The 14441-nt window shown below is 50.3% G+C and overlaps 6 protein-coding genes across 6 annotated transcripts; 5 read left to right on the top strand and 1 right to left on the bottom strand.

Moving 5' to 3' along the window:
• Nucleotides 1-1111: 1111 nt before the first annotated feature.
• Nucleotides 1112-2644, top strand: M438DRAFT_268293 (glycosyltransferase family 2 protein; the record flags this gene model as incomplete). Its single annotated transcript, XM_029900240.1, has 3 exons — nucleotides 1112-2232; nucleotides 2286-2524; nucleotides 2580-2644. The coding sequence occupies 3 exons, from the start codon at nucleotides 1112-1114 to the stop codon at nucleotides 2642-2644; spliced, it is 1425 nt and encodes a 474-aa protein (XP_029762968.1).
• A 724-nt stretch (nucleotides 2645-3368) lies between these two features.
• Nucleotides 3369-7506, top strand: M438DRAFT_291415 (uncharacterized protein). The gene is made up of 3 exons (XM_029901743.1): nucleotides 3369-4047; nucleotides 4110-5949; nucleotides 6000-7506. The coding sequence occupies exons 1-3, from the start codon at nucleotides 3635-3637 to the stop codon at nucleotides 7500-7502; spliced, it is 3756 nt and encodes a 1251-aa protein (XP_029762967.1). The 5' UTR covers nucleotides 3369-3634; the 3' UTR covers nucleotides 7503-7506.
• A 557-nt stretch (nucleotides 7507-8063) lies between these two features.
• On the top strand, nucleotides 8064-9238 carry M438DRAFT_268873 (glutathione synthetase ATP-binding domain-like protein; the record flags this gene model as incomplete). Its single annotated transcript, XM_029900292.1, has 2 exons — nucleotides 8064-8172; nucleotides 8223-9238. The coding sequence occupies 2 exons, from the start codon at nucleotides 8064-8066 to the stop codon at nucleotides 9236-9238; spliced, it is 1125 nt and encodes a 374-aa protein (XP_029762966.1).
• A 357-nt stretch (nucleotides 9239-9595) lies between these two features.
• On the top strand, nucleotides 9596-10600 carry M438DRAFT_388607 (uncharacterized protein). Its single transcript, XM_029909020.1, has one exon. The coding sequence runs from the start codon at nucleotides 9946-9948 to the stop codon at nucleotides 10582-10584; it is 639 nt and encodes a 212-aa protein (XP_029762965.1). The 5' UTR covers nucleotides 9596-9945; the 3' UTR covers nucleotides 10585-10600.
• On the bottom strand, nucleotides 10187-11594 carry M438DRAFT_362961 (uncharacterized protein). Its single transcript, XM_029907615.1, has one exon. It carries the CDS (start codon nucleotides 11511-11513, stop codon nucleotides 10617-10619), a length of 897 nt encoding a protein of 298 aa, XP_029762964.1. The 5' UTR covers nucleotides 11514-11594; the 3' UTR covers nucleotides 10187-10616.
• A 1419-nt stretch (nucleotides 11595-13013) lies between these two features.
• M438DRAFT_268620 (uncharacterized protein) lies at nucleotides 13014-14104 on the top strand (the record flags this gene model as incomplete). The annotated part of the gene is made up of 2 exons (XM_029900270.1): nucleotides 13014-13706; nucleotides 13757-14104. The coding sequence occupies 2 exons, from the start codon at nucleotides 13014-13016 to the stop codon at nucleotides 14102-14104; spliced, it is 1041 nt and encodes a 346-aa protein (XP_029762963.1).
• Nucleotides 14105-14441: the final 337 nt, after the last annotated feature.

Below are 14441 nucleotides of genomic sequence, written 5' to 3'. Positions count from 1 at the left end.
GGTTGGTAGGCCGACATGGTGTTTGCTGACTTCGCCGCTGCGAGCGTACTGCTTTGGCGACGAGAGGGAAAATATGGTGAGTTCGAGCACGAATGGGCCGAGATGTCTTGTCTAAGTGATCAAGTACGATTGCCTTCTTGTTTGCTCATCATCAATCAATCCTGACAATGCGTTGTCTTGACTATTTCCTCGTCATTATCCTAACCAAAACGGCGACTATGGACGTCAATCACCCAATTTTTGTCCAGAACATCCGTCGTCGTTCCTTTTCCTCCAGCCGTTCATTCTTCATAGAGGTTGCCTGGTCCATGACAGGAAATGCCACATACAACGTGCGCTCAACCCTCCCCGAACTGAGCCGAGGATACTAACTGCCAGCCATCTCAACGGTCGTGAGCCGCGCCGTTTGGACAGTATCCACACCTACTTTCCATATACAGATGCATTCTTTCCTACTCGATGGCCGTTCTGAAACAATGACAGCCTTGCCGACCCTGAGTTCACCTGGTCAACGTCGGATCTGCGGATGCCTTACCGGTTGCACGCTTTTCTGCACCAGAACGGAAACCGCTTTGTTTTCCTTCTCCCCATAGTGAGACATGCCGTTTTGCTTTTCCATTACACGACTCTTTGGCGTCAACCTGTCCCCGCGGCATACACTGGTAGCGTCAATCGAGCTCGTCAGCTTGGAGCCTCCTCTGACCGAAAGCAGCAACCGAACTCCTACGTCCGTAGACCTGGAGACCTCATGCTATCGCACGACCCTTGCCAAACGGCCAGACCAATGGACGCCATGGCCACGACGTCAAGCAGGCTCCAATCCAGAAACACACTTTCGTCAATCGGGACGTTGATCATTTCGATGGTTCCTATCTGGTCGATGAGTCTAGAGATACAGCAAGCTTCCGAATGCAGAAGGCTCATGATGATGAGCTTCCTCAAGTATGATGTTCGAATAAATTGAATACTCGCGGAAAGTCTTTGAAGTTTTGCCGCAATCTTTCCCTTCTTCCTTCACCAATTCCATACCTCTTCGACCATCAACAACACCACCAACATGGCCGAAGAATTCAAGGGTGGCAAAGCTGCCAAATCTGGCTTCCGAGAGTTGATGAACAAACTTGACACTGCTGTCAAGTACTCATCAAACTGGGTCTTCGAATGGACGCCCTTCATCCTCACAATCTGCTACTGGGTAGCATCGATATGTTTCTACGTCTCTTGCGATGAAGGAACCATCAAGGGCTTCTACTACTTCTTCATGGTTATCAACTTCTACATCGCCGCCTGTACGGTCATTGAAGCCTTCTTGGGTATCTCACCACTTCGCGATGCGAGAGCGGCTGCCATCAGAGTCAATACTTGTGGAGAATTCCCCACTCCCGACGATCTTCTCCCCATCCTTGACATTGTTATTGTCGCATACTTGCCAAACGAGCAGGACATTGTCAAGGACCAAGTCAACTACGCACTTGAGGAGATTGTCTACCCTCGCGAAAAGCTCCGCATCAACCTTCTCTACAACACTCCTAAACCCATCGAACCTCTCGAGACCGAACTCATTGAGATGGAGAAGCAGCACGGTGGTCTTCTTCGCGTCACCAAGGTCGTCGGCTCCAAATCCAAGGCCGACAACCTCAACTTCTTCTTCACTCTGGACACTGGCGCCGAGATTATCGCTGTTTTCGATTGCGATCATTTCCCTCACCCTTACAATGCTCGCTGGGCTGCTGAGCGTTTCATTGCCGATCCCACGGTCGATATCGTCCAGGGTAGATGTATCGTCTACAACTCCAAGGAAACTTTCTTCACCCGCATGATTGCTCTTGAATTCGACAAGATTTACGCTGTGTCGCATCCCGGTCGTTCGCGTCTATTCTCTTTCGGTCTTTTCTGTGGTTCCAACGGTTACTGGAAGGCCGAATTGTTGCGTGGTCACCAAATGCACGGTCACATGCTTTGCGAGGATATCGATTCTGCCTTGAGAGCTTACGGTGAAGGCAAGAGAGCCGTCCACGACATGAACGTCAAGTCTTACGAGATGGCACCGACATTCTGGATGGCTTTCTGGAAGCAAAGAATGCGATGGACTCAGGGTTGGACCCAGGCTTCTATTCGTCACGCTCACATGATTTGGGACAACCCTCCCAACGGTACTCGCTGCTTGAGTGAGCGCTATGGTCTTCTTTCTCTTATTATCGTCCGTGAGCTGAGTTACTACCTCGTCACCCAGTAAGTTGCGATTCAAAACAGTTTCTTCAAGCACAGCTAACTTTCATCACCAGACACACTTGCCTTCTGTTCAGTTTCCTCATCACTGGCTGGCCCAAGAACTCTGGCGAATTGGCCAGGCTGATCTTCTTCCGCTACGCCTTATCCGAATGGTTCCTCTTCCTCACAGTCGGAAGTTTGATTGTGACGCTATGGATCACGGAGATTGTGCGCTCAGAGTTCACTTCATTCTACGACATGATCCTCTTCTCTGCTATTTACGTCCCCTACCTCATTCTCCAGGGTACAATGGGTAAGTCACTTCTCGATTCAATACTTTTGGTATCTCTTGCTAATCACTTGTACAGGTATCTATGGACACTTCCGTGAGATTATCGGATACTCATCTTGGAACCCTACTTCAAGAAAGTAGACGTTTCTTTGCCTTCTATTTTCTCCTATCTTCTCTATCTTCTCTTCAAATTTTCTTCTGTTTTTCCCCTTCACAATTTCTTTTGTTATCATGGTCTAGACCATACATGGCGTCGCATCAAAGGATCTGTAGGATTATCGATAGTAGCTTCTCAGGATAAAATCCTACCACCAAGAATACATAGTTAATATGACGTTAAAAGCATTTTCGGTCGGTGACCGTTTCTGCAAGTCTCAAATAGTTCAAACCACACAACGCTCCAAGTTTCAACGGCTTTCCTCTTTGTGCATGTCATCTGTCAGCACGATTCATGTAACAAAACTGTGGGTGATGGCGTCTGATCTGAGGAACGAGAGCGCCGTTACGCCCAAACGGCTAATATAATCCTTACCTTAATCACCATATACACTCTAAAGTGAGGCTCCACGCGATCGTTATACACGCAATGCACGTGCATCATCACCCTGGAGTCTATCTTTTCCACGATTTCCGTTCCATCCGATCTATTGATCTGCAGAAGAAAGGATGCGCGCGTAGAAGACTGTACCGAATGGGTCCAAATCAGCAACTGAAACAAGGTATGCCGATCATTTTCAACAGCCCATAGTGCCCGCACTCCTTCCATACCATGATATGCAATTGCCACCGGTCATTAGGGTCTTGCGATAGATCGTGCGATAGTAGACTATGACGGTTGACACTGGTGATGCAGTACCATAGTGATTGAATTTGGCTCTGTTTTGCTGAATGCGTGGCCAGATCTTCCAGTAGGAGACTCTTTTGCATCATACATCGATCACCTTCCTTCCTTCTTTGCGTATTCAATACCTGCCACACACCTTCCATCATCGGCAGTGGGTGACGAGGGCACGTGCAGTTTGGATATAATCATTACTACTCAGTCGTTTTGCCTTCCTTCTCATACATTTTCCTTAACCTTTTCCCCTTGTTGTTCTTCTCTTTTGTGTTTCTCCCTTCTAACTCGCAATCATGAAGTGGGGGATTGCACTAACAAGCGCCATCTTGGCAGCCACGACATCCGCACTGGATGTTTCTGACTGCTCTTGCGGTTTCGTCGATGCGGCAAATGATCAAGTATGGACAGAAGCACTGATCGTCTACTTCAACGAGACCAACACACTACCCGAAGAGTTTGAGACTCTCGATTTCCATCACAGAAGAGAATATGGTTACAACTCGCTGTATCGACAGGGAGCCACTCCTGCCAACGCGATCATTGGCGACTACTCGGATGAGAATGTGAATGAGCAGGTGATGCAGCTCTGGATTGATCAAGGCACTGGACAACACTACGTCCAAGGTGCTGGTATCGAGGCCAAGAGACAGGACATGCATTTCGGTACTTTCAGATCCTCAATGCGTGGACCGGGAAAGAACACTGGGTGAGTTTCATTGAGATCGGATGTTTTTTGTGGACAGTCGACTAACCTTTTCGCCTCTCCAGTGGTTCCGCAATGTCAATGCAGCTCTACCACAACCGCACATCCTTCATCGAAGTTGATATGTGTAACATGCAATATCCGGAAGACGCAAAGTTCCTGGCTCTCAAGGACGGCGAGTTCCCCGACTACGAATATCAGCTCAACTACACCTACTTCGCAAATGACAAGAATGCAACCGCCGGTGGTGACCCTTGGGAGTTTGTGGAGAGCAAGATCGACTGGACTCTGAAGCACGTCAACTGGACCATCGGTGGAAACAAGACCAGATCCGAGAAGCGTAGTCGTACTGACTTGAGCGAGCCTTTGCCTCTGATCTTCAAGCATTGGTCGATTGGCGACAAGTACTACATGGCCGGTCCTCCCAATCAGCGCAACCAGGCCGATCTCGCTTGGGTTCGTGCCTTCTTCAACTCATCCCTGACTACCGAAGCCCAACAGCAAGATTTTGATTCCCGCTGCACCATGGCCGACATGTGTTCAGTCGATGACATTACTCTTCGTGGATCGAGCCCTTATCAGCAAGCTGCCCTGGTACCTTACAAGGCACCCCCACAAAGCAAGAGCTGGCGTATTCCTGCCGGTGCTACCGCTGGTGCAGTCTTCGGTTTCGGTTGTCTCACACTCATCAACGTTCTCTTCAGAAGAGCACCTTGGAAGCTGTTGCTGAAGAAGAACAGAGGCAAGAAGGTACACGTCGAGCCTGAGCTCAGCTCACCATCGCCTTTCGTTCAGAAGCTTTTGGGAATCTCAATGGACGAAAAGGTTTTGATTCCTGCGCCTCCACAGACGAAGAAGTCAAGTGTCGGATTCGTCGATGTTGCGACACCCGTCGGCGACAAGGACCAGCCTGCTACCGACAACATGCGCAGAAGAAGTGTCAAGTTCTTCAACCCCTTCGACAAGGAATCCGGAGACGACTTTGCACACAGACACGAAGATGCCTACGCAACTGCCACCGAACTTCCCAGAAGCATGTCCAGCTCTCAGCCCACCGACTGGCGCAGAAAGAGTATGGCTTACCACGGCAAACTTCCTGAAATGCTTCCGGAAAGAAGCGATATGGCAAGAAAGGTCAGAAAGGCCAGTGTCGCCTTTGCCGATGACAGCCATCGTCCTCGCAACCACAGCACATTCCAGAGTATCAAGGGTCGCCAAGGCAGCACTGTTAAGGCTATTGGACACGTTCTCCAGCATGGTATGCACGACGCAGAACGCGTTGAGCCCATCGAGCTGCAAGAAAACCTCATGCACACCGACTCTGAGGACTCGGAGAAGGGCAAAGTGCACTCTGGAAGAAGAGAGAGCCATGCAAACTTCGCTGGCGTCGTTATGCGCGACCCCGATACCCTCCAGGATCTCGACCTCTCGCACCAGTCTCCGGATGCCCGTCGCTCCACTATTGCCAGGGGCAGGCAGCCCAGTGTGCTCGAGAGATACCGCGAAAACCATTTTGCTAGCATCGGTGGTGTTTCCCATGTATCCGGTGTCTCCCATCCATCGCGTAGGTCGGTCTCAATCAAGGACTGGAATACCCAGGGGTTGCACGAAGTCGACATGGTTGATCCTCCTCACGAGTCGCAGATCAAGACCAATCGTCGTATCACTCTTGCCGAGGCTGTTCCCGTCTCAGCCGTTGATATGCCCTTGCCCAAGGCAAAGGAGCATGAAGCTCGTATCAACTACCTCGCTGGTCTCGTCGCTTTCTCGTCTCTCGGTGTTACTGTTATCCATTTCATGTTGACTTTCAACCCCTACGCCGGTGGTTTGAACTACGGTCAGCACTACAGGAGTGAATATTGGGCTCGCTGGACTGTTACTCCTGCTATTCTCAACCCTATCTGGGTAAGTCGGGAAGATCACACTCACTTGAAATCACACTAACACTATCACAGCTCGGCCCCTTCTTCGTCACATCTTGTCGTTTCTTGGCAGCCAGATATCTCCGCGACGGAGATCTGGGTATGATTGCCGAGAAGATGCTTCTCCGTGCACCTCGTCTGATCTTGCCCTGCGTTATCGTTGCCGCCATCGAATACCTGTTCTATGAGCTCAACTTTATGCAATGGTTGTTGTACCTGCCCTCGATCACCTGGTCTGAGTGGGCGTTCATCTCCAACTACGACAACTTCGGCCACTACCTTAACGCCATGCTGGAACTTATGTACCTGATCCCCAACGCCGCACCTCAAGTCGTATCTCACTACTGTGTCGGTGTCTTGTGGAGTATTCCTGTTCAGCTTCAGTTCAGTTTCGTCACCCTCTTGGCTGTCGTCATGATCCGTGATATCAAGACTGGCTGGAAGCGTTTCTGCTTCTACGCTTGGTGTATTGTCGCTCATTGGTACTCTTTGAGTTGGGGATCCTGCTTCTGGGCTGGTTTGATGCTGGCAGATGCGCAGGTTACCTACAAGCTCAGCGCAAGAATTCAGACTCGTCCTGCTCTCTGCTGGGTCTTCTGTATTGGCTTGTGGATCTTGGCTTTCGCCAGTGCCGCCATGACTCTGCTTGAGGACCGTCTTGATATCACCACCATGTCTTCGGAGAGAAACATCCATCCTGACATCTACACTGGCCAGAAGCTTGGTGACACCATCAGAGGTGGCTATCCGCTGTACTTTGAGCCTCGTCTCAACACTCTCACTTTCTCCATTGCCATGCAATTGTTGGTCGAGACCAGCACCTGGTTCCAGGCTTTCTTGTCGATGAAGATTTGGCAGCCCATTTTCCCTCACGCCTTCACCATCTACCTCATTCACGGTTTCATCTGGTGGACTCTGGGTGCGTACATGGTTGTGCTGATCGGATCGAGCGGTATCCCATACTGGGCCACTCTTCTGTCGACGGCCATCGTGTGTTACTTTACCCTCGCGTTGACCGTTCTCGCTCTCTCTTTCATGACCGAGACCATCACTGCAGCTTGCTGTCGCAACATTGCCCGCTGGGCCATGGAGCCCGTGGTGCCCAAGCAACCTACCCTGGAGCCCTTCCCTCGCAACCTCTTCCTCGACCGCACTGCCGAATCAGCAGCAGCAGCCGAAGCCAAAGACGAAGAAACCGCCGTGGTCGGCAGAGATTCCATGGCCAGACGCCCGACCATCATCCCCGGCGCCAACATCGACCCTCTCGCCAGACGTCCAACAATCGTCGAAGGCGCCATCCTCAACGACGCCGAAAAGGTCGCTCTCGGCACAACAACAATGCCCTCGCCGAACCCGCAAGAGCACCAATTCGAGCGCAGAGGCACTCATGTGGTTGCCGACTTCGTCATCGAGGAAGAAGACGAAGCTGACGAGTTGGACCCCATGGACCCCAAAGCATCGGCAACATCGAGTTATAGAAACTCGAGTACGGCGGGTGGTAGTTCGTCTTCGGGAAGTTCGAGGCAGGCTCCTTGATCTTGATTGATTAATTCTTTCTTTTCTTCTTCTTCTTTTCTCATACACTTATACACATTTCTTTTGTCATATAGTCGAAATCATAATTTCCTTTGGTCTTTCTTCATGATTGATGTCGTTAACTTGTTGTGATGATGTTTTCGAGAGGTGAGGTTGAGATTGTGCACAGACCATGAAGCTGTCATGACGGAAGTGACCGTCTGCGGAGATTCCGTCTCGTCGGTCGCTCTTTCCTCGCCGAGTTCCTAGACGACCAGCATCGACTTCAACATGTCTACAACAAAGCGGATAATCCGAACTGTAGACGGTATGTCCAATACGCTCGCCGCAATATAACCAGACATGCCGGTTATGCCTAGGTAGGTGATGGCGCACTGTCAACCGGCAAAGGCTGCGCAGCACCGGACGGCATCAGAACTTCACACCGGTAACTCTCTGCCTTTACCGGCTATGACTCCCTCCGATGCCGACCAGGTAGTATAAACTTCTCATACTTCTCATATCTTTCACGAATCTCACATGGCATTATCGTTTACAAGGCAAGTTTCACGAAGTAAAATCATGCCTCAACTACAGAACAGAAGTGTCCACACGGCACGCGTCGCTCTTCTCTACCAAGCGATTGAGTCTCCCATCATCAATGGAGTTCGCAAGCCCATGAAGCCTGGAGGTATGAAGTTCTCCTGACAAGACTTGCCAAGCTATACTAACATGCTGTAGGTTACCAAGACGGATGCGCCGACATTGCCTTCAACCTCAGCAGCCAAGCAGGCATCGAAATCATCACACCCATCGACTCGCCCAGCCCTCGACTGCATGTCGGATGGAGCTTCCCAGATTCCGAGGAAGGCATTCTCAGCGCTCTGAACAAGGGAGCCACTCACCTCTTCGCCAATACCGTCGTCTTCGCCTCGCACCCGCTTCAAACGTCTGAAAGAGTAGGAGCATACCAGGACAAAGTCAAGATTGTTGGACATCCCCCATGCATGGTGGAGCTGCATGACGACAAGCACTACGTCAACGACATGCTGCGCAAGTCGGGCCAGTTCACACTCCCTCGAGGATGGCTGCTCGAGGACGACGGCCAAGACCTCGACGCCCGCCTCAACTCTCTCGACTTGCACTTTCCTACCGTAGGCAAGCCAGTCAGAGGTCGCGGCAGCCACGGCGTCAAGGTCTGCCATGACTTTGATGAGCTTCGCGCTCATGTCCAGGCACTGTGGAAGGAGTCGCCAGCCATCATTCTTGAAGACTACCTGGCTGGAGAGGAAGCTACTGTCACCGTCATGCCGCCTTCGGACGAACATCCAACCCACTGGGCTTTACCCATCGTCACGCGCTTCAACCACGCCAATGGAGTCGCTCCCTACAACGGCATCGTCGCCGTGACTGCAAACTCTCGCGCCGTAACTCCAGAAGAGTACGCCGCAGATCCAACCTACTCGGCCATCGCCAAAGAATGCGAAGGCGTTGCGAAGATGATGGGCTTGACAGCAATCATGCGCATCGATGTCCGTCGTTTCACTGAACAGCCAGGGTCCAAGTTTGCTCTATTCGACGTCAATATGAAGCCGAATATGACTGGGCCGGGAAGACCTGGAAGAGAAGACCAGGCTAGTTTGACTGCCATTGCTGCTGCACAGCTGGGCTGGGATTATCCGAGATTGTTGAAAGAGATGTTGAGTGGTGCCCAACCTCTGCGTCGCTTGAGAGAGATGCGACCGGAAAACGTCTAAGTTGAGAAGGCAGTATCCAGGAGGTTGAAGAGGGGATTAAGAAGGTGGGAAGCAGCAAGGTCACAATCTTCTCTATGGCCATCTCAGACTCTCGTACGAGTCGCGCACACACCAGGTTGAGTCAACAAGCCGTCTTTGCGTAACACACCAAAGTCAGGCGTCTCGGATCTCAATTACCCGACGGATCGGAAAGCGCGCTCCCGAATATTGTACTCCATCACATCAACCATGGACAGCATAGTTGACATTATACATAAAGCAACAAGCTACCATCGCAGTGCATCTTAGCAAGCGACTATCATTTCTTTATCAACAACCATCTCAAATCTCTTTATCAGCACAGCTTTCTCTTCCAGCATGAACCAAAAGATCTGGTACCAACGACCACGGCAAAGGCTCCAGAGCCAGCCAAAGACAACTATCTCTGTCATCAGTCTCCTTCTCACAATCATTGCTCTGGTCGTAACCTTCTTCCGTCCCGGCCCAGTCCATGGATCACCCGAATCTGACATGGATCCTAACTTCGGCATCCCACGTCCACCCATCAGTTCCCCCATTCCTACAACCAACATCATCATCGAACAAGCCGTCATGTATACTTCCGGCCTTATCGGAGTCGCTCTCGGCACCATCGACGCTTATCGCACCAAGACTCTACTTCCTCTCCTCCTCCCATCAGTGGCGCATTCATCGCTTTCCCCGAACTCATGCTCGACGTCCTCGGTGGATTATATCACCCTTGGCCCACCACCACATATCCATCTTTCCACCTTCTAGGCAGGGAAATCGTGCCATGGGTTTCGGTATGGTTTGGCTACGGAGCCTTTATGCAAACCCTTCTTCGCCTGCTCCACAACAACACCTCCACCAAGAATCTATGGCTTTTCTTGGGTCTGATGGTGCTGGGCGATTTGGTCATTGAGGAAATCTTCTTGCCTATGGGGGCGTGGGTGTATTATGGTAATCAACCGCTTAGGGTTGGGAGTCTGCCTTGGTGGTGGCTACCTTGTAACTCCATCGGTGTATTTTTGGCTGCTGCGGTTGCGTTCAGGGCTAGAGGATATTTGCAGGGATGGAAAGTGCTGTTTGTGGTTTTCAGTACGCCTGTGTCTGTGGCGGGGACTTATGGGGCTATTGCTTTGCCTTGTTGGTTTGCGGTCAATGGAAATTTCGGATGGTTTGTCACGCAGATGTGTGGCTTGTTGACCATGGCGCTTGGATTACTTCTATTCTGTGTTATTTTGGAAGTCGTGCTTGAGAGAAATGCTTTTGAGATGGACGGGAGAGGTATTGATGAGGTGACTCAAGTAGTTGATGAAGAGGAGACTTATCATGATTATGAGTGATTCCTCTTTGCAAGTTTACCTTATGGGTATCATCAGAGCTCGATATGTCTTTGTCGGTATCCATCCCCAATCCCCGCATCTAGTAATCTCGCTCTTTGGTTATTCGCAAGTTCTCCTCCTAACTCCATGCGTATTTTTTGCCATGGCCATTGTTGCTCATATGCACGATCGAGCATCTCTTCCGTCTCGTTCAACCACTCCGCCTGCATTCTCGCGGATTCAACAATGTCGAAATCCTTGCTCGCGGTTTCCAGATCCTCGGCTGTGGCGTCCCATCCAGCAGCCATGTAAACATCTCTGAAGCTCCACTGGATAAATTGCGCTTGATATTGCACCATAACATCCACATCCCTCATCGCATCTCTCACCTCATCTTCATCTGGCTCAACAACGATTTGATCCCCAAAAGGCACCCAAGCAAGTGTGACGAACTTTCCAATCCACGATTTCAATATCTCATCTGCAGGTTTTGCATCACCATCGCATTCCTCGAATGGATTTTCCATCTCTGCGATTTCGAAATCTACGTGTTTGCCCCAGGCTTTCCAGGGGAGAAGTTTGCGGCTCAAAGTATCGTAGATTAAACTCGTACCATAGATATTCGGATTCGTCAGCACGAATGCCGAAGATGCGATTTCTGGTGAATCTTGATAGGTTGGTGTGCGTGACCATTCTAGACATTCATCTTCGGAGGTGTAAAAGACTGCTTGTGTGCCATCTGGAAGAATTGGAAGAGAGGAAACATCAGAGGAGAGGTGGGGAAGGCGGTTTAGTAGATCTATCGCTTCTGGGCAGAGACCGGCGTCGTTGGCGGCGGTGAGGGAGATTTGGTTTGGTGGGAGTAGAATGTCCGAGGGAGAAATGTGTTGAAGGGCGGCGAGGGTTCGGTAGAAGAGGGTTAAGTTTGTGATGAGAGGTTCGTGGGGCATGGTGGATGATGTTGGTGGTAGGGTGGTTGTGAGTTCGTGGTGTGTTGGTTGAAGTGAGGCGGGTTGTCGACGACGCCGAGTCACGCTTTGCGGTCACGACTCAGAGGCATTGCGAATTGTTTGCGAATAGAACTTTACCAGATCCTCACCTCTGTATGAACATCTCCTCGAAAGCCCTTCCGTATATCAAGGAGGAATTGAAAACGATGTCACCTTTGTCTAAAAACTGGTTACAAAGGTAGGAGGAGATATGATTCAAGCTGTTCCAGAGGAGATTATCTCAAAATCCAGACGCCAGAACGGGCCCTGTCATTATTTTATGCTGGGATGACGTAGTGTATGTTGTACAGGGTGACACCCTGGCTCAAGCATCGGAGCATTAGGCAGTCGACAAAATGGTATCTAGAGTCCTCCTTTTCGACTTAGGCATCTACCGTTAAAGCAGCTATATCGTCGACCCTATCCGAGATCGCTTTAATTACTGCCGGAACCCCTGTATTAAACGTAGCTTAGATCATCTGACTGGAGATGAGATCAATATGATCAGGTGCGAGTTTGTGATGAACCATATCTGGAAAGTGATTTTCGCGTGTAGCGCGACGAAGGGGCTGAATATCAGTATGAGATCTTATCTTGTGGCTCAAAACATTCCACCCAAGCTTTCGATGCTCTTGCAGAAAGGAAAAAGTGCAAGGTGCTGTCGCAATACCGTTGTCGACCTCGAGAATGCTTGTATGTGGTAGCACCCTGGCATGAAGCCAAAACCCCAGCCCGCTGCGTCATCGTTTCTCTTCTTTCCAAGTAACCCAACACGACAACGACAACAACAACAGTAATCACCATCAACGCGCATTTTCAGGAGCCATTGAACGCAATGCTCTTTCCATCGCAATCGATTCTTCTTGTGCTGTAACTTGGCGGCCATCCATCTTTCGACGAAGAGTCTCTGTCATGACGCTTAGGAAGCAGATCTATGTCGCGACAGGACAGACGCGATCAAGATTGTCGCAAGTCTTCCTGCTACCGGAGGACATATCAAGAGGCATCGTCTGCTTGACTTGAACAAAAAGAGCTGTATCCTCGGAATGCCTTTGCATCCTCCTGCTCGAGTGCAAAACCGCTTACGACGCGACGACGCGTCTTCCTCTCAAAATTTGCGGCTTGTCTCAACGGTTTCCCGCAACCCATCTCAACTTTTCATCGCCATCACACAATCTTCTCAGTTTCCCACTGCGGAAGACGCGTATACATGCCGGCTTTGTCCAGGGCAGATCTGTTGCCAAGTATATCAATGATGCTGAAACATCACTTTGTGGCTTTTAAGCGTATGCTTCAAAGTGGCTTGTTTTGGTGAAGGGTTCTGCTATATTGCCGTTACTGCGCACGTAGAGTAGGATTTGTTTCTGGTTTTCTTATCTTGCTATCACTGTCTTTCTCTCTTCTTTCCGTACATCTCGCTTTCCTCCAAGCCGTCACCTCGGAACTCTTCATCTGGTCACAATGTCGAAACTCAACCCTCTCAACTGGTCGCGGAAATGGCAGATTATAGGAGGTGTCGGAGCCACAGTCATCATTGTCGCTGTGATAGTCGGCGCTGTTGAGGGCTCAAAATCATCCGAGTCTGGTTCATACCCAGACTACAGCGCATTGAACTACACCATCTCGGAGCGCATGAACGGAACAACCTTCTTCGACCACTTCAACTACTACACCGACGCCGATCCCAGCAACGGCGCAGTCGTTTATCTTTCAGAAGAATCAGCGACCTGGAGTAACCTCACATATGCTGGAGAGTCATCTGCCATCCTGAGGGTTGACAGCACGAGCTCGGGCATCACAAATCGCAATTCTGTGCGCATTACCTCAAAGAATCAGTGGGATACTGGACTGTTCGTGTTTGATGTCATTCATTCACCTTATGGCTGCGGTACATGGCCGGCAGTGTGGCTTTCTGATCCTGACAACTGGCCGACGAACGGAGAGATCGATGTCATTGAGGCTGTCGAGCAGGGAAACAAAGGCAATCAAATGACCCTTCATACATCTGAAGGTTGCACGATGAAGGCCAAGAGAGAGGAGACAGGCACAGTGTCCGGAACAAACTGCTGGAACTCGACAAATGACAACGAAGGTTGCGGTGTTTTCGGAACCAAGAGCAGCTACGGAGAAGCCTTGAACGAAGCAGGTGGTGGTGTAAGTCGGTTTCATTCCTCCCTCCCAACGTCTTGCTGACTCTGTCTTAGCTCTTCGCCGTCGAACTCCGTGACGCTGGTATTCGCATGTGGATGTTCGACCGCTCATCGCCACCTTCAGATTTGACTTCCACCAACGACTCCTCTCCCGACCCATCAGGATGGGGCACCCCTGTGGCCGACTTCCCAAGCACACATTGCGACATCTCTGACCACTTCAGCAATCAATCCATCATTGCAAACATCGATCTTTGTGGTGACTGGGCTGGCTCCACGGCTGTTTATTCGACAGAGTACGGATGTTCAGGGACATGTGCAGATCTGGTGTCTGGTAATGGTACGGCTTTTGAGAATGCTTACTGGGAGTTTGCAAGTTTCAGAGTGTGGACGTCCTCGTAATAATTGGGATAGACGAACGATGAACAGCAACGGTGAACCGTCCCAACCTACATCTAGAACCGACCTATTAATGCCCACGGCTAGTAGACCTTTACTAGGTCTCGCTACGAATGTGTGGCTACTCCTTTATCAGTAGTCAATGCCGTGTTGATCTTGATGGAGTGTTCGTCAACGCGAAGTGTATACACTCCTTCCAATAGATAATCATCTGCGCGGAGTCCTTGTCAGCATTGAGCATTGTTGGTCTGAACAATGTCATGTCTTAGGGATAAGAGTAGAAATATATCACGACCCTACATCCTGACTGCTAAGACTGCTAAGACTGCCAAAATAACCA

The sequence above is a fragment of the Aureobasidium pullulans genome (assembly GCF_000721785.1).
Source record: "Aureobasidium pullulans EXF-150 unplaced genomic scaffold scaffold_4, whole genome shotgun sequence".
NCBI lineage: Eukaryota > Fungi > Ascomycota > Dothideomycetes > Dothideales > Saccotheciaceae > Aureobasidium > Aureobasidium pullulans.
Note: the sequence above shows the minus strand (reverse complement) of the source record. Positions and strands in the feature narration are given on the sequence as shown.

What these genes read in the sequence shown, in the direction of transcription:
- M438DRAFT_291415 (XM_029901743.1), top strand. Translation starts at nt 3,635, where the DNA reads ATGAAGTGGGGGATTGCACTAACAAGCGCCATCTTGGCAGCCACGACA. An exon ending in GGACCGGGAAAGAACACTGG is followed by an intron (nt 4,048 to 4,109) that starts GTGAGTTTCATT and finishes TCGCCTCTCCAG; the next exon opens with TGGTTCCGCAATGTCAATGC. An exon ending in CTATTCTCAACCCTATCTGG is followed by an intron (nt 5,950 to 5,999) that starts GTAAGTCGGGAA and finishes ACACTATCACAG; the next exon opens with CTCGGCCCCTTCTTCGTCAC.
- M438DRAFT_388607 (XM_029909020.1), top strand. Translation starts at nt 9,946, where the DNA reads ATGCTCGACGTCCTCGGTGGATTATATCACCCTTGGCCCACCACCACA.
- M438DRAFT_362961 (XM_029907615.1), bottom strand. Translation starts at nt 11,513, where the DNA reads ATGCCCCACGAACCTCTCATCACAAACTTAACCCTCTTCTACCGAACC.